Here is a 26,686-nt window from a genome sequence, read left to right on the forward strand (position 1 = left end):
GATTGATGGTCGGCATGGTGGGACAAAGGACCTGTTCCTATGCTGTATCTTTCAATCAACTAAAGGGCCTGTCCCAGTTACACGCGATTTTTAAGGCGACTGCCGGCGACTGTCAAAGTCGTAGTGGAGCGCCAACATTTTTTTTACCCTACAACAATACCGAGTCAGGTCGATACAAGTTACTTTTTTTGTGAAGCTAGCACTTGGCTAAGAGATTACACCGTCTTCGGAAACATCCTGAAATTCCCACACTTACCTGACCGTCAAACTGTCGCCTCCAATCTACCTGTCAAATGTCCTGACGGTAAATAAATTGGTTAAACAAAACTATCTTCTGGTATCTTCAAATGCTTTTTCTTAATTTTAGTATTACGTGCTTCTAAATGCATCTGCCACAAGGGTTTTTCAGTGAACCTGCAGCAGAAACAAATGCGTTCCTGTGGCAGACTTGGAATCTGGTTTTAACGTGACGTCCGGGACTTTTCCGAAAGACAGCGAGAACCCGAATGCCAACATTGTTGTCCCCACTGTCTTTGTATCAGCCTCCCCGGTATCAACATCTTTTACTTATCCAATCCCGCTGAAAATCCCACGGCCACTATTCCTCTTGCTGTTGGGAGATCTGATTCCTTGTAACCTGCTGGAGTCAGGTTCAGGTGTCCGCCCACCTTTGACAGCATCGCGGTCTCCGCCCCCTTTCCACACCTGGTGGCTGCAGCTGCTTTTCAGTGGACAGGTTTTGACCACAGGTGTCAGGCACGGAGGCACCTGTGATGTGGTAATGGTTTGGCCGGACCTTGCTGTCCTTATGGTCAGGTGTCCATAACAGCATCGCAATAACTCAGTTTGTCTTTGTGTTAGTAGTGTCTGTCTTTGTGTGAGTGTTTGCCTTTAAACATAGTGAAATGCTTGTGTATGTGTTTGCTTCATTGATCAAAATAAATGAATGAAAAGAGTTCTCATAGTGCAGGTTCTGTGTCAGCGTTTTATTTCATTGGTCAAAATCAATGAGATTAGAATCTTTGAAAGAGAGGCCATGATAAAGTACTTAGAAACACAATAAATTCAGATTCTTAATTTTTTTTTAAATCACCAAAATCAACTTTATTACAACAAACTATATTCCTTTGAAAGACGGATAACTACATGCCAAAATCTTTTTTTTTTAAACGGAAAATTCAAATGATTACAAAATATGCCAAAAAATTTCACTGGCCGGACCGTGCTGTCGGTTTGTTCAGGTGTCCACCCACCTTTGACAGCATCGCCGTCTCCGCCCCCATTCCACATCTGGCTGTTGCAGCTGCACTTCTGTCAGCTGTCAAAACGGGTTTTGACAGTTCCTGTCGGACCGTGGCTTCTCCTGCTCCCGGTACCTGTCTCCGGTTGATGTTGGCAGTCGACAATGAAATTCATCCGTCCTCAGTACCGGCGACAACCTAACAACCTGGGGACAGCACGCGACAGCGCCCGCAATAAGCTACGATACCTGGCGACAAGCCAGCTGTCACCGAGAAATTTCTAGCAGGTAAACCTTTCTGCGACGCGCCGATATTTGCTACGATTCATTGAAGACTCACCCCGCCGAATGTTCGGCGATAGCCTAGTCGCCATAAAATCGCCTAGCTGGGACATGTCCTTTACTAAGTTCTATCTGGAGGCATACCCTCCAGGCCAGCTGTAGTGTCCTTTCTAAAACTGGCAATAGCATTTAAAACCAAGAAAAAAGAATCGAGAGTTTAATCATCATATGCACAGATAGCAGAAGAATTAAATTCTTACTTCTGACACAGTGGTGCAGCTGCCTCATTGCGCTAGAGACCTGGGTTCGATTCTGACCTCAGGTGCTGTCTGCATGGAGTTTGCATAATCTCACTGTGACCACGTGGGTTTCCTCCGGGTGCTCCGGTTTCCTCCCACATCCCAAAAAAGTGTGAGTTTGTAGCTTAATTGGCCTCTGTAACTTGTGTGATGGAAGTGGTATCATTCTCTTCTGCACCCTTTCCAAAACTTCCACATCCTTCCTGTAATGAAACGACCAGAATTGCACACAATACTCCAAATGCGGCCTTACCAAGGTCCGATAAAGCTGCACGAGAAAGCTCCAAGACGTACAGGTATGTAGGTTAATTGGCTGGGTAAATGTGAAAATTGTCCCTAGTGGGTGTAGGATAGTGTTAATGTGCGGGGATCACTGGGCGGCACGGACTTGGAGGGCCGAAAAGGCCTGTTTCCGGCTGTATATATATGATATGATATGATAAGACCATTTACTCTTGGAATCTGGAACATTCCCTGCAGTTCGGAGGGAGAAAAATGTAGGCCGACTATTTTTTTTGAAAAGAATGGAAAAAGAAAGGAATTACAGACCAGTAAGCTGAGTGGCAGTAATGGGGAAGATGCTAGAATTTGTTCTAAAGAATGCAATAACAGAACTCTTGGAACTCATTAATGTAATTTATGAGAGTGGCACAGAGGTGCAGCTGGTAGAGGTTGCTGGCTCACAGCACCAGAGACCCAGGTACGATCCTGACCTTGAGAGCAATCACAGTGGAGTTTGCACATTCTCCGTGACCGCATGTGTTTCCTCTGGGCGCTGCGGTTTCCTCCCGCATACCAAGATGTGCGTGTTTGGCGGTTCATTGGTCTCTGTAAATTGCCCTGAGTGTGTAGGGAGTGGATGCAAAAGTGCAATAACATAGAACCAGTGTGAACAGGTGATTGGTGGTCGACATAGAACCAGAGGGCCAAAGGGACAGTTTCCATTCTGCATCTTTCTAAGTCATGATATGTTTATGAAGGGGAAATCTACTGGTGTTTGTTTAGAATGTAATCAGAGGAAACCTCACAGAAACATATCAAACATATCAGAAACATATTTAACAGAATCGATCCATTAAATGAAATGAGGATACTCCTGATGGCAGGGACATGTCAACAATCAGATTTCCCAATGGCAATATGGCAGCACAGTGGCAGAGCTGCTTCTTTAACAGCAGCAGGGACCTGGCATCGATTCTGACCATGGGTGTGGAGTTTGCACGTTCTCCCTGTGACCTCATGAGTTTCCTTCGGGTGCTTCGGTTTAATCCCACACCCCAAAGACATGTGGGTTTGTAGGTTAATTGGCTTCTGCAAATTGCCCTAAGTGTATTGGGGGGTGGATGCTAAAATGAAATAACCAAGAACTGGTGCGAATGGGTGATCGATGATTGTTGTGGGCTCAGTGAATGGAAGGGTCTGTTCCCATGTTGCTTCCCTAAACTAAACTAAAATGCTTGTAGCTCTCAATCCTTTCATTAGCACAAACTTCTGCAGAAACAAACTAAACACTACAGAATGTTTCTTAGCCATTTTTTTGGATTGCACATTTTTATTACAAAAAATAAAATTTCTCAACTGTTTGCAAAAAAGGAAACAATCCATAACAGCACAAAAGTAACAAGAAATGTCACAATTTCTTCGTTTTTTTAAGATTGGGTATTGGATCACCACAGCTCCAAACTAAAGTCATGAAGGCTTCAATGGCATTTATTCTTTCAAATCAAAATAAAATTGACATTTGCATCAATGCACCATTTATCATAGAGGTTTCAAAGCCAATGATTGAAGGATTCAACTGAAAACAATTCAGGAGATCAGAAGAAGGGCCTGTGTGTTGCCAAAATCTTTCTAATCCAGAGATTTTTGTCACCCTTGTGGATGTTGTTACTTTACATTCCTCGGATTACTGCCACTATCATGATGTTAATATTTTCAAAATAATGTAGCAACAAAGTCCTGCCTCTAAAATAACCAAGAGTGGATGCTTAGATTTCCATGAAAATAGAATGGCAAGGTTTACCTTAGGAAAGGTTTTTTCTGCTATTGTTGCAATAAAACAAAATGAAACTGATTTGCTGTAAGAGGGACAAATCATTTTTCAATACTAAATGGCAAAAGACAATGTCCTTTAATGCAATCAACTCACAATGCTCTGATATGTAGGATGGAACTGCAGATGCTGGTTTAAACCGAAGATAGACACAAAAAGCTAGAGTAACTCAGTGGGTCTGACAGCAACGCAGAAGAAAAATAGGCGACGTTTTGGGTCGAGACCCTTCTTCAGACCGAGAGTGAGGGGCTTTGAATACTGTGAACTCTCTCATCAATATCCAAGCATTGTGCTGCAATTTACAAACAACAAATATTTGCTTCCACTGGTGCAAGAATGATGGTGGTGGGACAAGCTGTCAGAGGAAGTAGTTGAGGCAGGTATAATAACAACATTTGAAAGGGCAAATGGGATCAGATGGGGCATCTTGGTTGGCATGGATGAGTTAGGCTGAAGGCCCCCTTTCCATACTGTACGACTTATGACCAATAACAGAAGAACTGTAAAAAATTGAATGTTTGCTCCAATAAATTTTGCAGTCTCCTTTACGTCAATGATAATTCATTGTTTGGATAAAAATGTAGTTCAACTGCGTATGTGGTAGTTTTATTTTCAGATTTCATTGACCATACCATAAATATACAACAATTTATACAAATCCACTGTATTTATAAAAAAACAATTTCATCGAAATAGAAGTTACCGTTCCTCGGCAAAGGTACGACGGGGGGGAATTCCACAGGGCATTTAAGGCAAATAATCTCAGATTCTACCATCTTCAGCTGAAGAAATAGGTGGACTCTTTTACCTTCTGTAGATCAAATTCACCTGCAAGGAAAAATGAACGTTAAGCTGAGAGTCCTGATGCAAGATGGAATGAGGAAGGAATAGATGATGCAAATTATTCTTCAAAAATATCAGGAGGCAATGTTGGTTTCTTTGCAGGTCTAACCTACCAAATGTCAAAATCACTCGTGAAAATCAGGGCCACTGTTAATTGACCGTCAGATGGAAATTCAATTCCTGGCCCCTGTGGTGGGTTTCATGGGTTTATTTAGTGTAAAGTTCTACAGATGGTCCAGTGTGCGCTCCATATTTAATCCATGTGTGTTGAATCAGCTGTCAATATTTAGATGCCCAGAGTAGGTGAATCAAGGACCAGAGGACATAGGTTTAATGTGAAGGGGAAAAGATTTAATAGGAATCTGAGGGGGTAACATTTTCACACAAAGGGTGGTGGGTGCATGGAACAAGCTGCCAGAGGAGGTAGTTGAGGCTGGGACCAAACGCAGGCAGGTGGGACTAGTGTAACTGGGACATGTTTGCCGGTGTGGGCAAATTGGGCTGATGCGCCTGTCCCCACACTGTATCACTCTATGACTCTAATGATGGTGAGGTACCACAACTCTTGTAAACAATCTTGTTTATGGAGGAGCAAAAGGCAAGTGTTCCAGCGATCCTTGCAGAAACATTGTATATGCATTGCATTAGGTTAGGATTACCATTTTCCCCTTGGGGAATGACAATCAGCCACAATCAGGAATAACTAGTGCTTTTTTGTATACAAGGAGCAAGTAGACATATCAATTAAAAATTAAGTTACATGTACCAACAATGTTTCCCATCACATATGCCCCCCTCGTGTTTTCATTTTGTGACCAATCAACTGATTTGACAAACCAATAAGTATAAAATCACTTTAAAAATTAAATGTATCAAATGATATACAGTAAAACAATTAGGAGCAGAACCATTGTGTACCATCCCTAAAAAAGTGGGAACAACAACTATTTAGGCTGTGTGCATGGGATCAGTATCCACACAAAAGTGAATGAAAAACTGTTAGCAAAGAGTTTAAAAAAACATACTCTTATCTCAGGACAACTTCCTCTAGTTGTGCACAGTGTTTGTTTTGTTCGTCAAAGAGTTTCGACAAACATGCAGCCATTATTTTTTACTCCATTTGCAATTGTCTCCTTCTGTAATACCTAGCTTCAACTATATAAAAACTCTAAAACCCTTACATTTTACTTTGGGAATATGTGTATTATTTTATCCCCCTTGACTTATTGACAGATACAAAAGTTAAACTAATGCCAGACTTGTGTTCTTTCTTAAAATAATTTTCCTGGTACCTTTTGTTAGAACTTTAGACAGCGTATCCATCATCCTTTTGTACTCCTGGAGTCGTTTTGGTTTCTTGTCGACACTGCAAAGCCACATAATCAAACATGCCCAGATTAGCATTTTATTTGAACATAAGTTAAGACATTGAGCAGTTTTAAGTGGCTTTTATGACTGCTTCTCATCATGTTTGAATGTCGATACAAAAAGCTGGAGAGAAGGAACGGGTGACGTTTTTGGTCAAGACCCTTCTTCAGACTGGCCTCGACCCGAAACGTCACCCATTCCTTCTCTCCAGAGATGCTGCCTGTCCCGTTGAGTTACTCCAGCTTTTTGTGTCTATCTTTGGTTTAAACCAGCATCTGCAGTTCCTTCCTACACAAATGTTTGAATGTGTTTGTTGTACGGGATACTTACGGAATGTTATAGCGATATTTGTTTAACAGGAACCTGGACAGATCTTGAAGAATGGGCTGGTCATGTAGGGCTACGAACTGCTCACGGCAAATCTGCAACATACACACATCATTTATTATGGAAACTATCAAGTTATTGATACACAGGCTAAATGTGTCTGGATTTATGATGATCACTCATATTCAAAAAGCTACAGGAAAATAACACGCAAGACCATAGAGTCATACAGTACGACAATGGGGCCTTCGGTCTAACTCGTCGATGTTAATCAAGATGCCCCAACTAAAATGGTCCCATTTGCCCTCGTTTGGTCCCTTTCACTCTAAGCCTTTCCTATCCATGTACCTGTCCAAATGTATTTTTGATTTTGTTATTGTAGCTGCCTCGATCACTTCCTTTGGCGCCTTATTCCATCTATCCACCACGCTCTGTTCTTATTAAATCTTTACCTTCTCACCGTAAACCTATGCCACCTAGTTTCTGATACTACAACCCTGGGGAAAAGACTGTATTCATTCTATCTATGCTCATGATTTTGTACACCTCTTTAAGGATGGAAATATCAAATACTGAAGGGCTTAGCTTTAAGGTGAAAGGGGCAAAGTTTAAAGAAGATATGCGGGGCAGGTTTTATTTTACAGAAGGTGGTGAGTGACTGGAATGTGCTGCTGGGGGTGATGGTGGATGCACTTGAGGGAGTTTTAGATATTATATGGATACACACAAATTTGTGCAGATTAGAGTTTGTCTTGATATCAGCACAAACATTGTGGGCCAAAGCCCCTGACCCTGTGCTGTACAATTTTACAATCTATGTTCTCACATCACCCTTCAGCTTCTTGCATTCCAAGGAATAAAAACCAGCTGGTCCTCGAAACCGGGCAATATCCTTGTTAATCTTTTCTGCACTCTTTCTACCTAACTGACATCTTTGCTAAAACAGGGTCGTCGAAACTAAACACAATACTCCAAGTATGGCTTTCACCAATGTCTTGTACAGCTGTAACATAACGTCTCAACTTCCATACACAATTCCCTCAATGATGAATGCCTGCATGCCAAAGACGTTCTTCACCACTCTATATATCTGCGATGCCACTTTCAGGAAACTATGTACTTGTACTTCTAGATGCCTCTGCTCTACAACACTCTCCATGGCTCCACCTTTCACTGTGAAGTTCCTGCCCTGGTTTGACTTTCCAAAATGTAACAGCTCACACATTCAAATTGAACTCCATTTGCAATTCTTTGGTCCAATTGTCCAGCCGATCAAGATCTTGCTGTAATTCCTGATAACCATCTTTACTGTCTACGATACCACCTATTTTAGTGTCACCATCTATTTTGTAATAATATTTCTTTTCAGTACTGCCTTCCAAAATAGATGACCGGAAATGAAAAAGACACCATTTAGCTTTTCATATAGCATTATACAAAGCTTTTCACTATATACATGTGACAATAAACTAAACGGAAAAAAATATATATGGTGTGATTATTTTGATTGCATTTTATGGATATTCATTACATGGCCAACAACCCATAACTCCTTGCTTTGTGAAACATGATATTCCTTCACATTGTTAGAGCAGAACACAGGAAAATCTTGTTGACTACTGAGAAACCCCACTAGACAGGAATAACAGATTTGGCCCGGCAGAAAAAATGCCCTATTTTTAACTTAATCTTGAGCTGCAATTGATTTGCAAGCTCGCTGTCTATGTGCATTTATTTCACTGATTTCAACATTTATCTGGAAGACATGTTTATTGCACAAAAGCAAAATTATGTATTAACTGACAATCTGAATCTAAAAAAAAAGAAACTGCTGGAACACTCAGCAGCTCCGTATTTCTGACGAGAGAAAGTATGAATGTTTTAGGTCAATAGGCATTTGCCAGAACAGATGAGATCTGATGAACATTATTGACTCTAAATGTTCAGAGAAACCCAAAGGTGGGTTTAGAAAAAAAGACAAAGTGCTGGAGTAAATCAGCAGGTCAGGCAGCATCTTTGGAGAGAAGGAACGGGTGACGTTTCGGGTTGAGACATCAGTCTGAAGGAGGGTCGTGACCCGAAACGTCACCCATTCCTTCTCTCCAGAGATGCTGCCTGCCCCGCTGAGTTACTCCAGCATTTTGTGTCGATCTTAGGTCAGGCAGCATCCCTGGAAAACATGGATAGGTGACATCTTGGGTCAGGACCCTTCTTCATTGTTTCATTCGACACAGATGCTGGCTCACCTACTGTGGAGTTCTTATGACTACAGCTCTGAGTACTAATTTGTTAAACAGCCATTTTGATGAAACCATAAAGTTGCATTGAGAGAATAAACAGACAAAAACTAGATGAGAAGATTATTTTTGGGGTGGATTTTCAAGATTGACATAGATGTACAGTTGGGAAAAGGTTTTAGGAGAGAGATTCACCAAGGTCAATTCAAGTGGTTGATGTATCTCTCAGAATTGGCAGAGCATTGCTCCCAACACTTGTATTTTCTGCTGATTGAACATTCCATGTTACAGATTTTGATCAGAGTCTGGTATACACAGAATGTGTGACTCCAAAATCAAGATGTGATAACAATCCAAAGTACAATTCTAAAAGACACTTTTTTATCTACTTCCTAATTCAATTATAACTGGTATCAGATTATTTAATCTGTAAAATGCATTAAATCATATGCAAGCTAGAGGAATCTCTAAAGCTACAGATCAGTGATTATTTTATAATTTTCATTGATTAGCAAGAAATTGCAGATGCTGGAACCATGAGCAAAACACAAAGTGCTAGAGGAACTCGGTGGGTCAGGCAGCATCTTTGGAGGGCATGGACAGATGGTGCTCTGGTATGGGACCCTTCTTCAGACCTGAAACGTCGTCTGTCCATTCTCTGCAAAGATGTTGCCTGCCCTGCTGTTTTTTTTCTCTTACACTTTGTATTTTATTTATTTGTTGGGAAAGTCAAAGAAATGTGATGACATTAGCCATAAACTAGCATCTCTTGCATGCAGTCTTAAGAAATAAAAAAACATTACCATCCCTTTATGTAGGTCCACTTTTTAACTTTGCTTTTAAGTATAGAAATTTCTAATCTGTTCCACTACCATACACTATTAACAAGCATGAGCTATGTTTTGCCAGGTTTATGATAATGATATGTCATTACTATGATAATAATCTTTACACTATGGGATGTACTGTTCCCACCCCATCCCCACAGCCTGCAAGCTGCTGCTATTTAAAGCATTAATTAGAAAATTGAGGGGAAAGAAAATTACAAGTTTGTTTTTCTGTTTTGCACAATACATTATTTCAATGCTCTATCCAGCAATTAGACTTTATTATGAATATGGCAGGACACAAGATCACAAATTTGCATGAAAATGTGAGCGAACTCTGCAGTATGGTAAGTAGTTGTGAGTGTCGTCAAGCTGGAAAGCGTGCAGAGAAGATTTACGAGGATGTTGCTAGGACTTGAGGGCCTGAGCTATAGGGAGAGGTTGAGGAGACTAGGACTCTATTCCTTGGAGCATCGGGGGATGTGGTATGATCTTGCAGAGGTGTACAAAATCATGAGGGGTATAGATCAGGTCAATGCAGAGTATCTTGCCCAGTGTAGGGGAATCGAGAACCAGAGAACATTGGTTTAAGATGAGGGGGGAAAGATTTAATAGGAAATTGAGGGGTAGCTTTTTCATACAAAGGCAATGGGTGCATGAAACAAGCTGCCGGAGGAGATACTATCGCAGCGTTTAAGAAACATGGATAGGACAGGTTTAGAGGGATATGGGCCAAACACAGGCAAGTGGGACCAGTGTAGATGGGACATGTTAGCTGGTTCGGCAAGTCATGCCGAAGGGCCTGATTTCACACTGTAAGACTCTATGAGCTATGTTTTGTTAGGTTTATAATGATATGTCATTACTATGATAATAATCTTCACACTATGGGATGTATTGTTCCCACCCCAACCCCACAGCCCAAAAGCCTGTAAGCTGCTGCTATTTAAAGCATTAATTAGAAAATTGAGAGAGGAGAATGACAACTATGTTTTTCTGTTTTGTAGAAAACTTTACTCGATGGCTTTATCCAGCAATTAGACTTTATTATGAATATGGCAGAAACGAAAGATTACATAGCATACAAAATGGAAAAAAACCCATTTCTTACACAACGGTCTTGGGCATTATTAAAAAGGCAGAAGTAATTTGATGAGAATAGTTACCTTGTTCATGATATCTACAGTAAGAGCGTGCGTCCAGAAGCAGTCATGTACAGAGACAAATGTTATGCCAGCTCTGAAAGAAAACGTAGAAAGTTAGAGTCTTAAAGTCATTGAGTCACAGAGTGATAGAGAGTGGAAACAGGCCCTTCAACCCAACTTGCCCACACAACCAACATATCCCAGCTACACTAGTCCTACCTGCCAGCATTTGGTCCATATCCCTCCAAACCTGACCTATCCATGTACCTGTCTAACTGCTTCTTAAATGTTGGGATAGTCACTGTCTCAACTACCTCCTCTGGCAGCTTGTTCCATACATCCACCACCCTCTGTGTGAAAAGTTTACCCCTCAGATTCCTATTAAATCTTTCCCCTTCACCTTAAACCTTTCTCCTCTCGTCCTCGATTCACCTACTTTGGACAAGAGACTCTACCCGATCCATTCCTCTCATAATCCTTTACACGTCTATAAGATCGCCCCTCATCCTCCTGTGCGCCAAGGAATAGTGTCCCAGCCTATTCAACCTCAGCCTATGGCTCAGACCCTCCAGTCCTGGCAACATCCTCGTAAATCCTCTCTGTACCTTTTCCCCTTGACAAGTTACGGCAATAAAATTCTCCTATTGACACAAAGACTGCGGACACATTTGAAGTCAACATTCCCAAAATACTTTACATTTAGATTACCTTTAATTTAATCTCCAGAACACTTCCAATTTAAGTCTCCAACCTGATCCATGCTAAACCAGCACCTCACAAGCAAATTTCATCATGCTGTTATGTTCCAAATACATTATTCATTTCAAAACCTTAGACATTTCTCCTTCCTCAAAAGGTCTAGTTCTTCCATTGTTCCCACCCTTGTGAATATCCAATGTCTCCTGTGCTACACTAAACTGAGTAATTGGTTAAAATGATTAACAGCACCTCAAACTCTGCCTGGGTAGCTTATAATCTAATGAACATTGAATTCTCCAATTTTAGATAACATCTAACAACCACCTATGCAAAAAGAATTAGGCTCAATGCCAGAAAGTATTTATTCTTGAAGATGATCATCATTCTCTGAACCAAGCTGAAGTAAGTGCTGAGTAATCCTATAGAAAGCAATGCAGCAAGTTTCAGTAATTGGCATTTCCAGTTATATGGGTAAATCCTTTAATTCTGTTTTGACTGCTAAAAGCCAGGTGTAATGCGAGTCTCCCAAAGCTTCGGAATCAAACTTCTGAATTAAACCATGATTCATTAATCTCCAATTTGTTTTCTTTTTCCCATGAAACCAGTAGCAAGGATAGCCAGATAATGTGTAAGCTTGCATCAACTGGATAGAAAACAAACATTGTGGTTGTATGAGCCACTTCTTGTTTTAAATGTGGGGATGTGGTGAATGCACTTACCTGGCACAATACCAGTAACTAATCTTGTAAAAGAAAAACAAATATAATTTAGCTCTATTTTCCACAAGTCGTAGTGTATGCAAAGCCATTTTACCGTTTTGATTCAAGACTAGTCTTTCCAATATTAATTGAATTCAATGATACTTTTGTACCACAACATATGCCCATATGTACACAATTCTTCTCAAGAAGCATGAAGGACTCATTGAGCAAAATACAAAATGCTGGATGAACTCAGTGGGTCAGGCAGCATCTATGGATGGAATGGTCAGGTGGAGTTTTGGATTGGGACCTTTCTTCGGACTGATTGGAGTGGGAGGTAAGGAGAAAGCTGGAAAAGAAAGGTGGCGTAGGACACAGCCTGGCAAGTGATAGGTGGATACAGAGGAGAGGGGCGATTGGCAGATGGGTGGAGTAAGTGACAAAGGATCGAGGTGAAAAGGAAACAAAAGGCTGTCAGATAAGAAGAGAAGTGGAGGAGTGAAAGGTAAAGATAGAGGGAGGGATATGGGTGGAAGGGCATGAGGGGAAGGCGGGGGGATAAAAGGGAAATTGGGGACTCGGGGATGGGAGATGAGCATACAGAGGAGGGGAACAGACCAGGGTGTTGGGGGGGGGGGGAGAAATGGGTGGGTTTTAGGGTGGGGAGGAGGGTAAGAAAAGAGAGGATGATATTTCTAGAAACTGGAGAATTCAATGTTATTACCATTGGTACATGTTTTGATTTATGTCCGGGGTAAAGTTTATACATTTTGCTGCAGCAAAAGAAATGATTAAAATAGTAGGCCTGGAAGTAAACTGAAAAACCTAAGGGTGCAAAAGGATTAAAATCTGCTTACAGAAATGAGTTCAAACACACTTTTGTGGTGCGGTTTAACCTAGATGCTGGTTGTCCATCAATAGCTTACCTGTAACAATACAGTGCTGTGAGCATCATATGAGTTGAATCAAGGGAATGAATGAAATTCGGGGCGAAAGCATTCTTCTGCTTGACTGTGTCAGGTCGCCTGCAGCAAACAGAGAAATGACGTGGTCAGACTTCCATAAATCATGAGCCATTGGATTATAGAATGTGCAGTTAAATCAATACTCATCAGCATGAGTTTCAAATGAGCACATATTACCAGATATCATTACAATTCAATGAGAATCTTAAATATCCATAATACATAATCCATAACTCCAAAGACGTACAGGTTTGTAGGTTAATTGGCTGGGTAAATGTAAAAATTGTCCCTAGTGGGTGTAGGATAGTGTTAATGTACGGGGATCGCTGGGCGGCACGGACTTGGAGGGCCGAAAAGGCCTGTTTCCGGCTGTATATATATGATATGATATGATATGATACATCAATTGTAATGATTTCACTGGAATGCTGGAGGTTACGGGGAGACCTGGTAGAAGTATCTAAAATTATGAGACCTAGCTAAGGTAAACAGTAAGATCCTTTACCCCAGGATGAAAAAAAAAAACAATTACGAGAGGTAATAGCTTTAAGGTGAGAGGGGCAAAGTTTAAAGGAGATATGCGGGGCATTTAAAAAATATATACACAGGGTGGTGAGTGCCTGGAACATTCTGCCAAGATAATGGCATTTTAGAGATTTTGGGATAGGCACATGGATATGCAGAGAATACAGTCTTTGTGGAAAGCAGAAAGGGGTGAGGATGGGAAGATGTGGCAGGCGGTGGGATCACATGGTAGATTCTAGAAATGTCAGAAGATGATGTGTTGAATGCAGAAGCTGGTGCGGTGAATGGAAAGGATCAGGGGAATTAAGATAAACACAAAAAGCTGGAGTAACTCAGCAGGACAGACAGCATCTCTGGAGAGAAGGAATGGGTGATGTTTCGGGTTGAGACCCTTCTTCAGACTCGATCTTGGTTCTGCCTGGGGGATGGGGAGCGAGAACAGAACTATGGGACACAGAGGAGATGCGGATACGCAGGTGAGGGATCCATCTATGACAGCAGGGGGAGGGGAGGCACGCCTAATAAAGAAAGAGAACATCTTGGATGTCCTAGAATGGAAAGCCTCATGAATTTGTGGACAGGGTGGAAGTTGAATCTTAAGACTGTTCCTCAATTCGATGGGACCAACACCAGAGGCATCTGCTTAGATAGTAATTCTTCTGTTGAAATATTGAGATTCTTTTGGCATACCAAATAACTTTTTAAAATTGTAAAACTACCTTCAAAGTAAGCCAATTTAATTTAAAGATGAAAATGTCACTGCTGTAAATGTCCTGTGCGCTTTGGGTTTGCAGAACAAAATGCTACTACAGTTCTAAAAAGAATGAAAACCACTGTCACAAATAATTAACCAGGCCAGTGCTTATTCATGTGGAAAGAAGAAAGTATTTATAGTAACTATTATCGAAATGAAAGAGGATGCAAGGCAGGAAGTGCGACAATCCACAGGAGACACGGTGCATTGATTCACTGGTAATCAAGAACAGAAGCACCGGCCAGGGACATAGAAGATCAAAGAACTAGACTGAAGTCAGAGCAGCATGAAGGAACATGGGAGAAGCTGCAGCTAATGCATAGAACAAGACATGAGAGTTGAAATTGAAATACACGATTACACTATGAATATAAACTTTTTCTGTATTAGTTTCAGCTAATGCACATTTGTCTTTGATACGATCGGCCTATATATTAAGCAATTAACTGTTTGGGGCTTATACTCCTGCAACTTCAATTGACAGGATGACAATTTATAATTATCACACCAAGCAACAGTAATTATAATGACAATATTTGTTTTCATGCTAATTATTAACTAACACGCTTTAATATTCCTTTTCTCTATCAAGATTAGTTTAATTTAGAGGTACCGTGTGGAAACAGGCCCTTCGGGCCCACCAAGTCCACACTGTCCAGCGATCCCTGTAAAATCATATAAATCCATGATTTTAAAGCAAATAACTATCTAAAAGAAAATAAAGTCTTATCACACCAAGCTAGAAAATTGCTGAAAACGTCAATTATTTCTAATTTATTCAAATGATTTATACTGAATTTATTATATATTTCCACTTTTGAATCATTTTGAGTTTGTGTCATTATTATATCTTAGTAACTCAAAAATATTCCTTTGGTAAGGTGAATACAAATCACCACAAAGAACTTTGATCTCTGGGGTAATCCAAACACAACCTGAAAATGAATTTAATTACTCCGTTGTCGATACATAAGACAGTTAAACACTCTCGGCTCTTGAAATGTTGGTTTCTGAGCTGAAATATTAACTCTGTTTCTGTTTTCATAAATTATGTTTGACATGTTGAGTGTTTCCAGCATTTTCAGTTTTTATTTCAGATTTACAGAATCTGTATTTTTTTGTTAATATTTAATATTGGATTACTATTGTCATGTCAAGATGCAGTGAAAAGTTTTTGTTTGCATGCTATCTGGTTAAATCAAATTATACTGTACACGAGTACAATCAAGGCATACACAAGTACAACGGGTAGAGCAAAGAGAGCAGGATATAGTGTTACAGCATTGTAGGGTTACAGTATAAAAAGTTCAGCATTTAAAATAAGGTAGATTGGAAGATCAGAACTGCACCTTAGCTTATGGGAGGATAGTTCAATAGTCTGTTAATAGCGGGGAGGAATCTGCTCCTGTATATGGTGCTACGTGCTTTCAAGCTTTTGTATTTTATATCTGACGGGGAGGGGAGGGGAGAAGAGGGGATGACAGAGGTGAAAATGGGCATTACTTTTCCTGGTAATCTAAATGTTCTTGTTTCTGTCAGTGCTCATTTGGTGTTAGCATGATTGGATGGAAGGCAGTTCTGAAATACACCAGTCAATATTTTAGGTTGGGACCCTTCATCTGCACTCCAGATGCAAGATCTTGACTTGAAACATTGAGTTCACCAGCGGCTTCTTTCTTTTGCTCCAGATTCCAGTCTCTTGCGTCTCCACTTAATAGAAGTTTTTTTAATTGTGAAACACAAAAATGGCTTTATATCGACATCAGTCTCTAACATTCGAGGTGAAGGCTTTTATGATTATGCCCGAGCACAAATATCTGAAAGCCGGAAAATCTGGAGAACAGATCCGTGAAGGAAATCATCTTACACATTTTACAGAAGCAATCAATTTGAGAATGTGCTTCTCCTGTTCACCTGATTTGTCCTGCCACTTCTTGCTTCCAGTTCCCTTTCCCCCACTCTCCCCTACTACAATCAGTCTGAAGAAGGATCCTGACCCAAAATGTTGCCTATCCATTTTCTCCAAAGCTGCTGTTTGATCCGCCGAGTTATTCCAGCATATTTGCACCAATTTATGTTCAATTAACTTTTCCTTTGTAGTGTCGGGACACTTTTACTCAAGGGTTTTACAACAGCGTACACAAATGTTCTCCAACCAATAAGCATGACAGGAAGTCAAGTATAGGAGGAAAAAGTGCTGGTGAAAATTTGCATTCCTCTTACTTCACTGGGAGTGGGAAAGATGTGTGGGAGGGGTTGGAGAGGTTGCTGGTAGCAGGAGGCAAAATAAGGAGAGAAAGATCAAAATGATAGTTGCATCCAGTAACTGCTTTGAATTTCATGGTCCTCATAATTTCTTTTGACATTTTCACTGTTACTCACCAGAGTGGTAATTCCAGTAATAATTTGAAGCAATTTATTCAAATTAATTGTAATGCCAGTGTCATTTTTTTGCCATTCAAGATTCAAATTAGAAATTAAAAGAGCAATCAAACAGAGATAATGTGATGCTAGAATGATTTAATTTTGGTTTTAATGATGCCAGGGTGGTTTGATTATTACCCGAGGGAGTTGCACCCAGAACTTCATTCAGAAAATGGCCTTCATGTAGTGAATGTGTCTATTCTGGCACAATTCTTTTTCAGCCCAAGATTTGAAGCTTCAAATCTTCATGATCAGTGTATTTATTGCAATGTATGTTCATATCTTCAATCTGGTATTGGTTACAAGCATATAATGTTATAAGGTTTATTAACCTTCATTTTCCAAACTGGCTTCAGCTGAAAACGATTTGTATTGCGTTTTATGTGAGAAGAATGAACCACAAATTGGAGGAGGCAAAGCAATATTCTACTCATCACATTCACAAATCAAATGTTATCAGATGTAACAAATTTGCTCAACTTATAAATCGTGGAGGACTTCAATAATTTCCACAACAAGGATTTATCGAATTACATTACAACAAAATGAGGCAACCTACACACTGAAATGGTGGAAATACTTAGTGTTGTGTTTAAAGTATAAATTGAACTATGAAAAAAACCCCTAATAGAGTTAAGCACAGTGGTGCAACAGTAGGGTTGCTGCCTTACAGTGCTAAAGACCAGGGTTCTATTCTAACTATAGGTGATGTCTGTACGGTGTTTGTACTTTGTGACCGCGTGGGTTTTCTCCGGGTGCTCCAGTTTCCTTCCACACTCCAAAGATGTACAGGTTTGTAAGTTAATTTACTTCTGTAAATTATATATTGTCCCTAGTGTAAGACAGTGCTAGTGTATGAGGTCGCCATGAACTTGGTGGGCCGAAGGGCCTCTTTCCCCCTCTGCATCTCAATAGTCTAAAGTAAACTATTTAGTTATTTGGAATTGGTTAGGAATTAAGTGCTTACATTGAAAGCCAAAGTATCACAGAACTATTGGCCATCCGCAAGATTCATACCAGATTAAACTTGATTAAACATAGTTTGGGGTTTTGCAACAATGCAGATTAAAAGTGCTAAAAATGTTTAGTGTTATTAGCCATTCCTTATTAAACATGGCAATGAATTCTGAATGTGAAATAAATTCCCCACATTTGGCCAATATTGTTGCAAAACACTGAACAGCTCAGCAAAACATTTAAGTGCTTTATTTATTGAGCAAATTTAAATAGTATTATTTTTGGAACAGAGATAAATGTGTAAATATTTTACATCTGCCTAATGTGTAATTCGTATTGAATGTTGCAAATTCTGCTAACTTAAACATGCAGCTTTGTGATCATTGTGAAGAAGGATCTCAACCCGAAACATTTTCTGTCCATTCCTTCCACAACTGACCCGCTGAGTTTCTCCAGCAGTTTGTGTGTTTTGTTCAAGTTTTCAGTATTGCAGTTCCTCGTGTCTCAGATTTAAGATTAGACTGGCCAGCTCATTAAAAAAGACTAGACTTTATGTTAGAGAAATGCAAGGTAATGCATTTGTCAAACAAGGCAAGGGAATGAACAATACAAAAGTAGGATACTGGGAGGATATTGTAACATCGGGACCTTGAAATGAATGCCCACAAATCAATGAAGTTAGTTAAGTCAATAAGGTGATTACAAAGGCATATAGACACATGTTTTTATCAGGCACGATAATGTATGTAAGAATAGGGACTTTTTTTGAGGCACAAGGAACTGCAGATGCTGGAATTTTGACCAAAACACAAAGTTCTGGAGTAACTCAGCATCTGCGGATGGAACAGACAGGCAATGTTTGGGGTTGCAACCCTTCTTCAGACTGGTGGAATACGAGGGAGAAAGCTGGAAGAGAGAGGTGGGGGCAGGCCAAGGTCTGGCAAATGGAGACACGACGAACTGCAGATGCTGGAATCATGAGCAAAACGCAAAGTACTGGGTCAGGGAACATCTGTGAGGGAAATGTGTGAACTATGCAACATACCAAAAACATATAAACCTCCTGAGGTCTATACAGGATGTCAAAGAAATACTAATTTCTCTAAACAGAGCTCAAAATCTTGATGAAATAAAATTAAAGTTCCTAGACTCGAATGAAGATAAGGACTTTCTTTTCACCCAAGAGTGATACAAGAGTTAGACTCACTGGTTGGAAGGATGTGATGAACAACAACAAATTTAAAAGACACCTGAACCAATAGTTTAAGTGCCAGAACCTGCACCCTGATATCCGGTGTGTGTAAATTGCCTTGTTCACTTTGCTTGGGAACAGTGACTTCTCTTTGACCAATCCACCTAATGAGAGTGTTCGCATACTTCAGGATTAAATGCAGCTACAATTAAGCCTCTTATTTTCCATAACCATACAACATATGCCATTCATTAAAAAGTCAAACACTTACTGAGTTGCATCATGATTTATCTGAAGTTTTAAATTTTGAAGATTGCTTCTGAGCTGCAAAACAAATGAATGTGGTTTAACTTGCAATATTTTCAATGAAATAAAGAATAACCATTTCTTGATTTGGAATAAATGCATTCTATTGAAGATAGGCACAAAATGCTGGAGTAACTCAACGGGTCATGTAGCATCTCTAGAGAAAAGGAATAGGTCATGTTTTGAGTCGAAACATGTCTTCAGTCAGAAACGTCACCTAATCCTTTTCTCCAGAGATGCTGCCTGACCTGCTAAGTTACTCCAGCATTTGGTACCTACCTTCGGTATAAATCAGCATCTGCAGCTCCTTTCTACACAACTGCATTCTATTTGGTGGGATTTCAACATTTTGTCTATTTAGCTTTTATTTAAAATACTGTTAAAAACTGCATTCAATATAATTTAGTTAAACAACGGTAAATCTAATAGAAGAAAGCTTGCAAACGTATACGTTGAAGTGAACCCCTTGAACTTAATTCATACAATTTGCAGTATTAGTCTGAATTTTGTTCATTTCTGACTGGGTGCCAAAGCAAAGCCACATAGAATTTTTAGATTTTTTTTAGAGATACAGTGCAGAAACAGGCCCTTCGGCCCACCGGGTCTGCGCCGCCCAGCGATCCCCGCACATTAACACTATCCTACACCCACTAGGGTGTACATTTACATTTTCCCAGCCAATTAACCTACAAACTTGTACGTCTTGGGAGTGTGGGAGGAAAACGAAGATCTCGGAGAAAACTCACGCAGGTCACGGGGAGAACGTACAAACTCCGTACAGACAGCACCCGTAGTCAGGATCGAACCTGAGTCTCCGGCGCTGCATTCGCTGTAAGGCAACAACTCTACCGCTGCGCCACCGTGCCGTTCGTAATTGAAGATACTGAGCTTTTCCTGAAAAAATCGTGACATGTATCCCAGAAACCTTACCAGAAGAAAAAATGGGGATGCCAATTGAAAATAGGAGTACATATGCACGCAATATCATTTTATCTATGAATAGCCCCATCAAAATAAGCGTCAAAAAACAAGAATGGGCAAAAGGAGAGAAACTGTATCCAAACCATCAGAAAGAAGTTGGGGAGAGGAGAGTGGAGGAGGCATGTGGGAAGGGAGAGTAACTGAAAAGCTAACGTATCTTGTGAAGAAACATTTAATCATCATTTAATTGCAATTATATATTTGCATTTGATTATCAATATGTTTTATGCAGATCACATTTATCTCTGAAATGTAGCAACAAATCATCTGGATGGTTTTCTCATTTATTGCAACCTATTCCATTTAACAAGAGTCACCTTCAACACAGTATATTTATAATCATTCCGATTCTTAAAATAGATGCTCTTAAATTTCAAACATAAATAAAAGATTTTGTTTTAAAATAGGTCATGGGTTGATGCTATATCAAATTCTGGCAGCAATGTCAAAATATCATACATTGGTTGCATTAATTTAAACAATGCAAAGCTGAAATGCTGTTGCTCAGTTTAGTTACTAAGGGCAACACTCCTGCAACCATCTTTCATTGGACAACCTAATATACAGTGAGCTACTTTTGTGATGAATTCTCATAGAATAGAATTCACACACTGTAAAATATTACTTCCCTCCCCCCCCCCCCACGTGTTTTATACTATAACAATATCAAATGGAAGCATCTGCATTGAAATCAGTGTCATGGCAAGATTTCTGAATTGGTTCCCCAATTAAAATGCCACAGGCAGGGCTGGAACATGGAAGTGAATGATTCTTTTAAGGTATTAATGGATAAATGGACCTAAAAGCCTCTCTGACCCATGTAATGTTACAAATATTAGGCTTTTGTTTACTGCAAATACCATCTATCTTTCCCAAAAATTATCTCCCTTTTCTATTAAACTTGGAATCCTGTAAAATCTGCAAAACTTCTGAACAAATAGAAGAACAACAGGAAAAGCCATTACTTTGCCTCCAAAAGCAAAAGTTGTGTGATAATAGGTCAAAGCACATCAGACAGAGGGCTTTTTCCGAGAGACAGAGAATGTGAGAGACACAGACACCTGCACATCTACCAATGACTTGTATTATAAAATGGCGCGGGGAGAGGTTAATTTGTTACACAATACATCAGAATGCAAGAAATAGGAAGTTGGGCCATTGACCCAATACACCAACTCCACCTTTCAAGATCATAGGTTATCTGTTAACTCAGCACCACATCCCCCGTACTCACTACACATTATTTGATTTCCTTAATATCTAAACGTATATTGACATCTATCTTGAATAGGTTTAGGTTTATTATTGTCACCTGTACCGAGGTACAAAGCTTCTCATATTCAGCTACTGAACCTCCATGGACCTCTTCAGTGAGAATTTTTTAAAGATTCCTTACTCTAGGAGGAGAAATTTCTTCTTATTTCAGCTGTGATTAATTTTATTTTGAAACTCTGCTGTCCTGGTGACAAATATCCCAGCCATGAGAAATATCACCGTCTTAAGCTCTACAAGAATTCTGTTTGCTTCAGCATGATCAGTTTTCTCTCAGTACAATGATATTTTGGAGGGACAGGAAGCTAAGGCATGGTGGAGGAGTTGTTCTATTAATTAATAATAGCACAATGTAGAGTGCAATGATGCAAATTCAGGAATTCAGAATATAGGGGTGGTTTGGCTGGAGATGGAGATAAAAGGCAAGAAATCACTTCTGCGAAATAAGAAATAATGGAAATTTGTCAGAAAGTTGTGACAATAATCTTAAGGGATTTTAATCTTAAAATTATTGTCATTCCTATAATCCACAGACAGCTGGGGGAAAAAAATCTCTACCCAAAACATCACCCATTCCTTCTCTCCAGGGATGCTGCCTGACTCGCTGAATTACTCCAGCTTTTGGTGTCTATCTTTGGTTTAAACCAGCATCTGCAGTTCCTTCCTACATATCGTGGATGGGAAGTGCATTGTGTTTGTGGGAAAGCCTTGTCGAACACATGGTCCTCGAGCCAAACAGAAGCAGGCTATACCTCACATTGTTTTAGTGCAATGAGATTAGATTAATTAATGATCTCATTGTGATGAGACCTCTAAATTTCAGTGATCCTGACAGAATTGAATCTTACATTCAATCTGAGAGGAGAGAGAATTTTATACATAAGGGGAAGAAAGGGGGAACTATGAGGGCAGAGCTAACTGAAACTGGCAAATTAAGTTAATGGAGTTGGTGAGTTAAGATACAGTTGCAGATGTTTAATAGAAACATTCAAGAGGAGAAAGAAAAATTCTACTATCTGTTGTTAACTTTAACCTTATAGATAGTATTATGGTTAAAGCCAAAAAAAACGTACGTCAATATATATAGATAGCTGACTGGTTGGGAGCCTGAATTGAATATATAAAACCAAACTAAAAGATTGATAAGGAAAGGAAAATTAAGCGAGCCAGGAATAGATAGTGGGCACAAGTGGGTCTTTATATGGTTGGCAAGATGTGCCAAGTAGTGAAGTATGGGTATCAGGGCTGAGGCTTCAACTTTATTTTACAGTTTACATAAATGACTTGAATGAAGGCACCAAGGATATGGTTAGTGGATTTTCAGGTAAAACAAAAGAAAGGTGGGAAAGTAGGTTATAATAATAATAATAATATGCCTTTATTGTCATTGTACGAACAGTACAACTAAATTAGAAGTGCTACATTTGAAACAGTGCGACAGTGCAAATCTTTCAAAGACAATCGCACAAACATAGGAACCAACACAACAAGTACCAATATCAATAAAAACCAATAAAAACTAATAAACAATAAATGAGTTTTACACCTAAGATGCTGAAAATATTTTTAAAAAGTGCGATGAAAGTGAGAGTCACATCAAATCAAGTATTTCCATTCACAGTTCTTATGGCCCAGGGAAAGAAACTGTTTTTAAGTTGGTTTGTTCTGGCCCTTAGGCTCCTATAGCGCCTCCCAGAGGGCAGGAGAGCAAACAGTTCATATCCTGGGTCTGTGCTGTCCTTAATTATATTTCTGGCCCTGTTTAGACAACGTGAGCTGGAGATGTCCTTCAGAGAAGGTAGTGGACAGCCGATAATTTTCTCTGCTGTCTTAATAACCTCTGGAGGGCCTTCTGGTCTGCAACTGAGCAGCCAGCATACCACATTATGGTGCAGTATGCCAGTACGCTCTCAATGGTGGAGCGGTAGAAGTTCACAGGTTATGGAGAGAACTTAAGAATATCTACAAGACTGCAGACTGTGAGATGCAGACAAAATAGTGCACAACTCACTCAAAAATAGTGAACAGTTACACCAGTTGCATGGTTCATTAAGTGCTTTCACTAAGAATATAGAGTATTACAACACAGAAACAGGTCATTCTGCCCACATTTGTGCTGAACATGATGCCAAGTTAGCTTAATCTCCTCTGTTTGCATGTGATCTACTATATATCCTTCCACTCCATGTGCCTATTTAAAGTGTCTAAACCACCATACTTCTATCTGCTTCCTCCACCACCATCCCTGTCAGCATATTCTGGGCATCCACCACTCTCTGCGTAAAAAGACTTGTCCCACACACCTTCATTAAACATCCCCGCCGCTCACCTTAAAGCTACCATCTACCTCATTGGAGACCCTCGGACTAACTATCTTTAATAGGACTTTACTGGACTTTATCTTGCGCTAAACGTTATTCCCTTTATCATGCATCTGTGCACTGTGGACGGCTCGATTGTAATCATGCAGTCTTCTTCGCTGACTGGCGAGCACGCAACAAAAAGCTTTCCACTGTACGTCGTTACACATGACAATGAACTATACTAAATTACGCCCTCTAGTCTTTGACATTTCCACCCTGGAGAAAAAAAATACTGCCCGACTACCTTATTTATGCCTCTCGATTTTATATACCTCTATCGGGTCTCCCCTCAACTTCTGACATTCCAGAGAAAATAATCCAAGTTTGTCCAACCTCTCGTTTCAGTTAATACTCTCTAATTCAGGCAGCTTTGCGGTAAACCTCTTCACATTCTTCCCGCAATGGGGAGACCTGAAATAGACACCAGCTAAACTAAATTGATTTAACATAAAAAAAGGTGAAAATTAGATTAAATATTAATTCTAAATCTGAATCACTGTCTTCAAAATAAGAGGCCTGAAATGAATTAATATTCTGTACAGCAAAAATACAAATAATACAATTTATGCACAAGACCAGAGATTAAAATTAATTTTTGCAATGCATTATGTTCAAAAGTTATATCTGGCATGAACCAGTATAAACATATAGTGATAGTTTTTATAGTTAAATAAAACATTTCAAACAGACCAAAATTTCAAAATTGAGTTTTAAGTTCTTTCAGTTATATATAAGATCACAAGACATAGGAGTAGAATTAGGCCATTCACCCATCGAGTCTGCTCTGCCATTAGATCATGGCTGAGCTACAAGTATATTTCCCTATCAGCTCCATTCTCCTGCCTCCCTCCATAACCTTTAATCAAGAACTTATCAATCTCCATTTAAAAAATACCCAATGACTTGGCCTCAACAGCTGCCATTGCAATAATTTCCATAGATTCACCACCCTCTGCCTGAAGAAAGTCCTCCTCATCTCCATTCAAAAAGGTCCATTCTTTTATTCTGAGGCTGTGGCCTCTGGTCCTATGCTCTTTCACTACTGGAAACCTCTGCTCCATATCCACTCTGTCTAGGCCTTTTATTATTTGGTAGGTATCGTTGAGATCCCCCTCATCCTTCTAAACTCCAGCAAGTAGAGAGCTATCAAACGCTCTTCATACATCAACCTAATCATCCCTGGGATCATTCTTTTAAACCTCTGGACGCTATACAACGACAGCACATCCTTCCTCAGATATGGGGCCCAAAATGGCTCACAATATTCCAAATGCTGTCTAACCAGCACCTTAAAAAGCCTCAGCATGACATCCTTGCTTTTATTTTCCAGTCTTGAAATGAATGCTAATGTTGCATTGGTCTTCCTTACCACTGACTTAACCTGCAAATTAACTTATTGGGTGGGAATCCTGCACCAACATTTGGCCACAAAGCCATCAATTTTATCATCTAGATTAGTAACATACAATGTGAAAAGTAGCAGACCCAAAAGCAACCCCTGTGGAAGACCACTAGTCACCAGCAGCCAACCAGAAAAGGCCCTCTTTATTCCCACTCTTTGTCTTCTGCCAGTCAGCCAATCTTCAATTCATGCTAGTTCATTGCCTTTAATATCATGGGCTCCAATCTTGTTTAGCAGCCGCACGTGCAGCATCTTATTGAAGACCTTCTGAAAATCCAAATAAATAACATCCACTGACTCTACTTGGTTTATCCAGCTTGTTACTTCTGCAAAGAATTCCAACAGATTTGTTAGCAAGATCACCCCTTCACAAAACCATGCTGACTTGGTCTATTTTACCATGCGCTTCTGAGTACCCCATAGCCTAATGTTTAATAATGGACTCTAAAATCTTACCAATCACTGAAGTCAGGCTAGAAGGACACAAAGTGCTGGAGTAACTCAGCGGGACAGGCAGCATCTCTGGAGAGAAGGAATGGGTGACATTTCTGGTCCAGACACTTCTTTTGAAAGGTTGAGACCCTTCTCCTTCTTCTTCAGAAGGGTCTTGACCAGAAACGTCACCCATTCCTTCTCTCCAGAGATGCTGCCTGTCCCGCTGAGTTACTCCAGCACTTAGTGTCTATCTTTGGTTTAAACCAGCATCTGCAGTTCCTTGCTACACACTGAAGTAAGGCTAACAGGCCTATAATTTCCTTCCTTTTGCCTCACTCCCTTCTTAAACAGTGGAGTTACATTTGCAATCTTATAGTCCTCTGAAACCTTTCCTGACTCTAGTGATTCTTGAAAGATCTCCACTGAGGCCTCCACAATCTCTACAGCTAACCTCTTTCAGAAACCTGGGATGTCGTCCATCTGGTCCGAGTGGCTTATCCACCTTCAGACCTTTCAGCTTCGCAAGCATCTTCTCCTTAGTAATATAAAACATTGCAAAATAATTTGCATAGTTAATTTTAGCTTTTTGAAGGTAAAATTTTAATAAAATAGTCAGATTATCAAATATGAATTGATACTTGTGGAGTTAAGAGAAATCTGGTTTAGATCAGTCTCCTGATCTTTCCCCATTGCCCTACAAATTTTCCCATGCACAATTCCTTTAAAAAAAAAATCTGCTTCAACCATCTTTCAGGCAGCACATTTCAGCACTCAATATTAAAAATCGTTTCCTTGTGTCGCCCACCTGCTTTTGCCTATCATCTTAAATCTATGTCCTCTGCTTATAGATCTTTTTTCCCCACTGTATGCAATTTCCCAATGATTAATCAATCAAGCAGCTAGAATTCTGAATATATCAATCAAGTCAACTCAATCATATTTGTCCCATGTGAAATCACTCCAGCTTCTCCAGTCTATTAAATTAAATCCTCAATCTTGAAGGTCAGGACATCTCAGTCAGATGCTCAGCGTTGAAACCAATATCGTAGTTGAAGACTAATCTTTCATAAAGATTTAACATAATTGTGC

The 26,686-nt window shown here is 39.8% G+C and overlaps 1 protein-coding gene across 4 annotated transcripts in view; it reads right to left on the bottom strand.

Annotated features, from left to right (window-relative positions):
- Positions 1-3,383: 3,383 nt before the first annotated feature.
- The window catches only part of polrmt (polymerase (RNA) mitochondrial (DNA directed)), an 83,074-nt gene continuing 59,771 nt past the window's right edge, over positions 3,384-26,686 (bottom strand). The window contains exons 16-21 of one of the 4 annotated variants that reach the window (XM_078423804.1): positions 19,110-19,162; positions 12,948-13,046; positions 10,643-10,715; positions 6,416-6,507; positions 6,010-6,083; positions 3,384-4,702 (exon numbers count right to left, since the gene is read on the bottom strand). In XM_078423804.1, coding sequence (XP_078279930.1) covers positions 4,653-4,702; positions 6,010-6,083; positions 6,416-6,507; positions 10,643-10,715; positions 12,948-13,046; positions 19,110-19,162 — 441 coding nt within the window. In that variant the 3' untranslated portion in view covers positions 3,384-4,652. Of the gene's footprint in view, positions 4,703-6,009; positions 6,084-6,415; positions 6,508-10,642; positions 10,716-12,947; positions 13,047-19,109; positions 19,163-23,982; positions 24,172-25,264; positions 25,430-26,686 lie in introns of those variants that run through there. The other 3 variants (XM_078423807.1, XM_078423806.1, XM_078423805.1) reach the window with 3 other exon arrangements.

Source organism: Rhinoraja longicauda, chromosome 28 (assembly GCF_053455715.1).
Source record: "Rhinoraja longicauda isolate Sanriku21f chromosome 28, sRhiLon1.1, whole genome shotgun sequence".
NCBI classification, from domain to species: domain Eukaryota; kingdom Metazoa; phylum Chordata; class Chondrichthyes; order Rajiformes; family Arhynchobatidae; genus Rhinoraja; species Rhinoraja longicauda.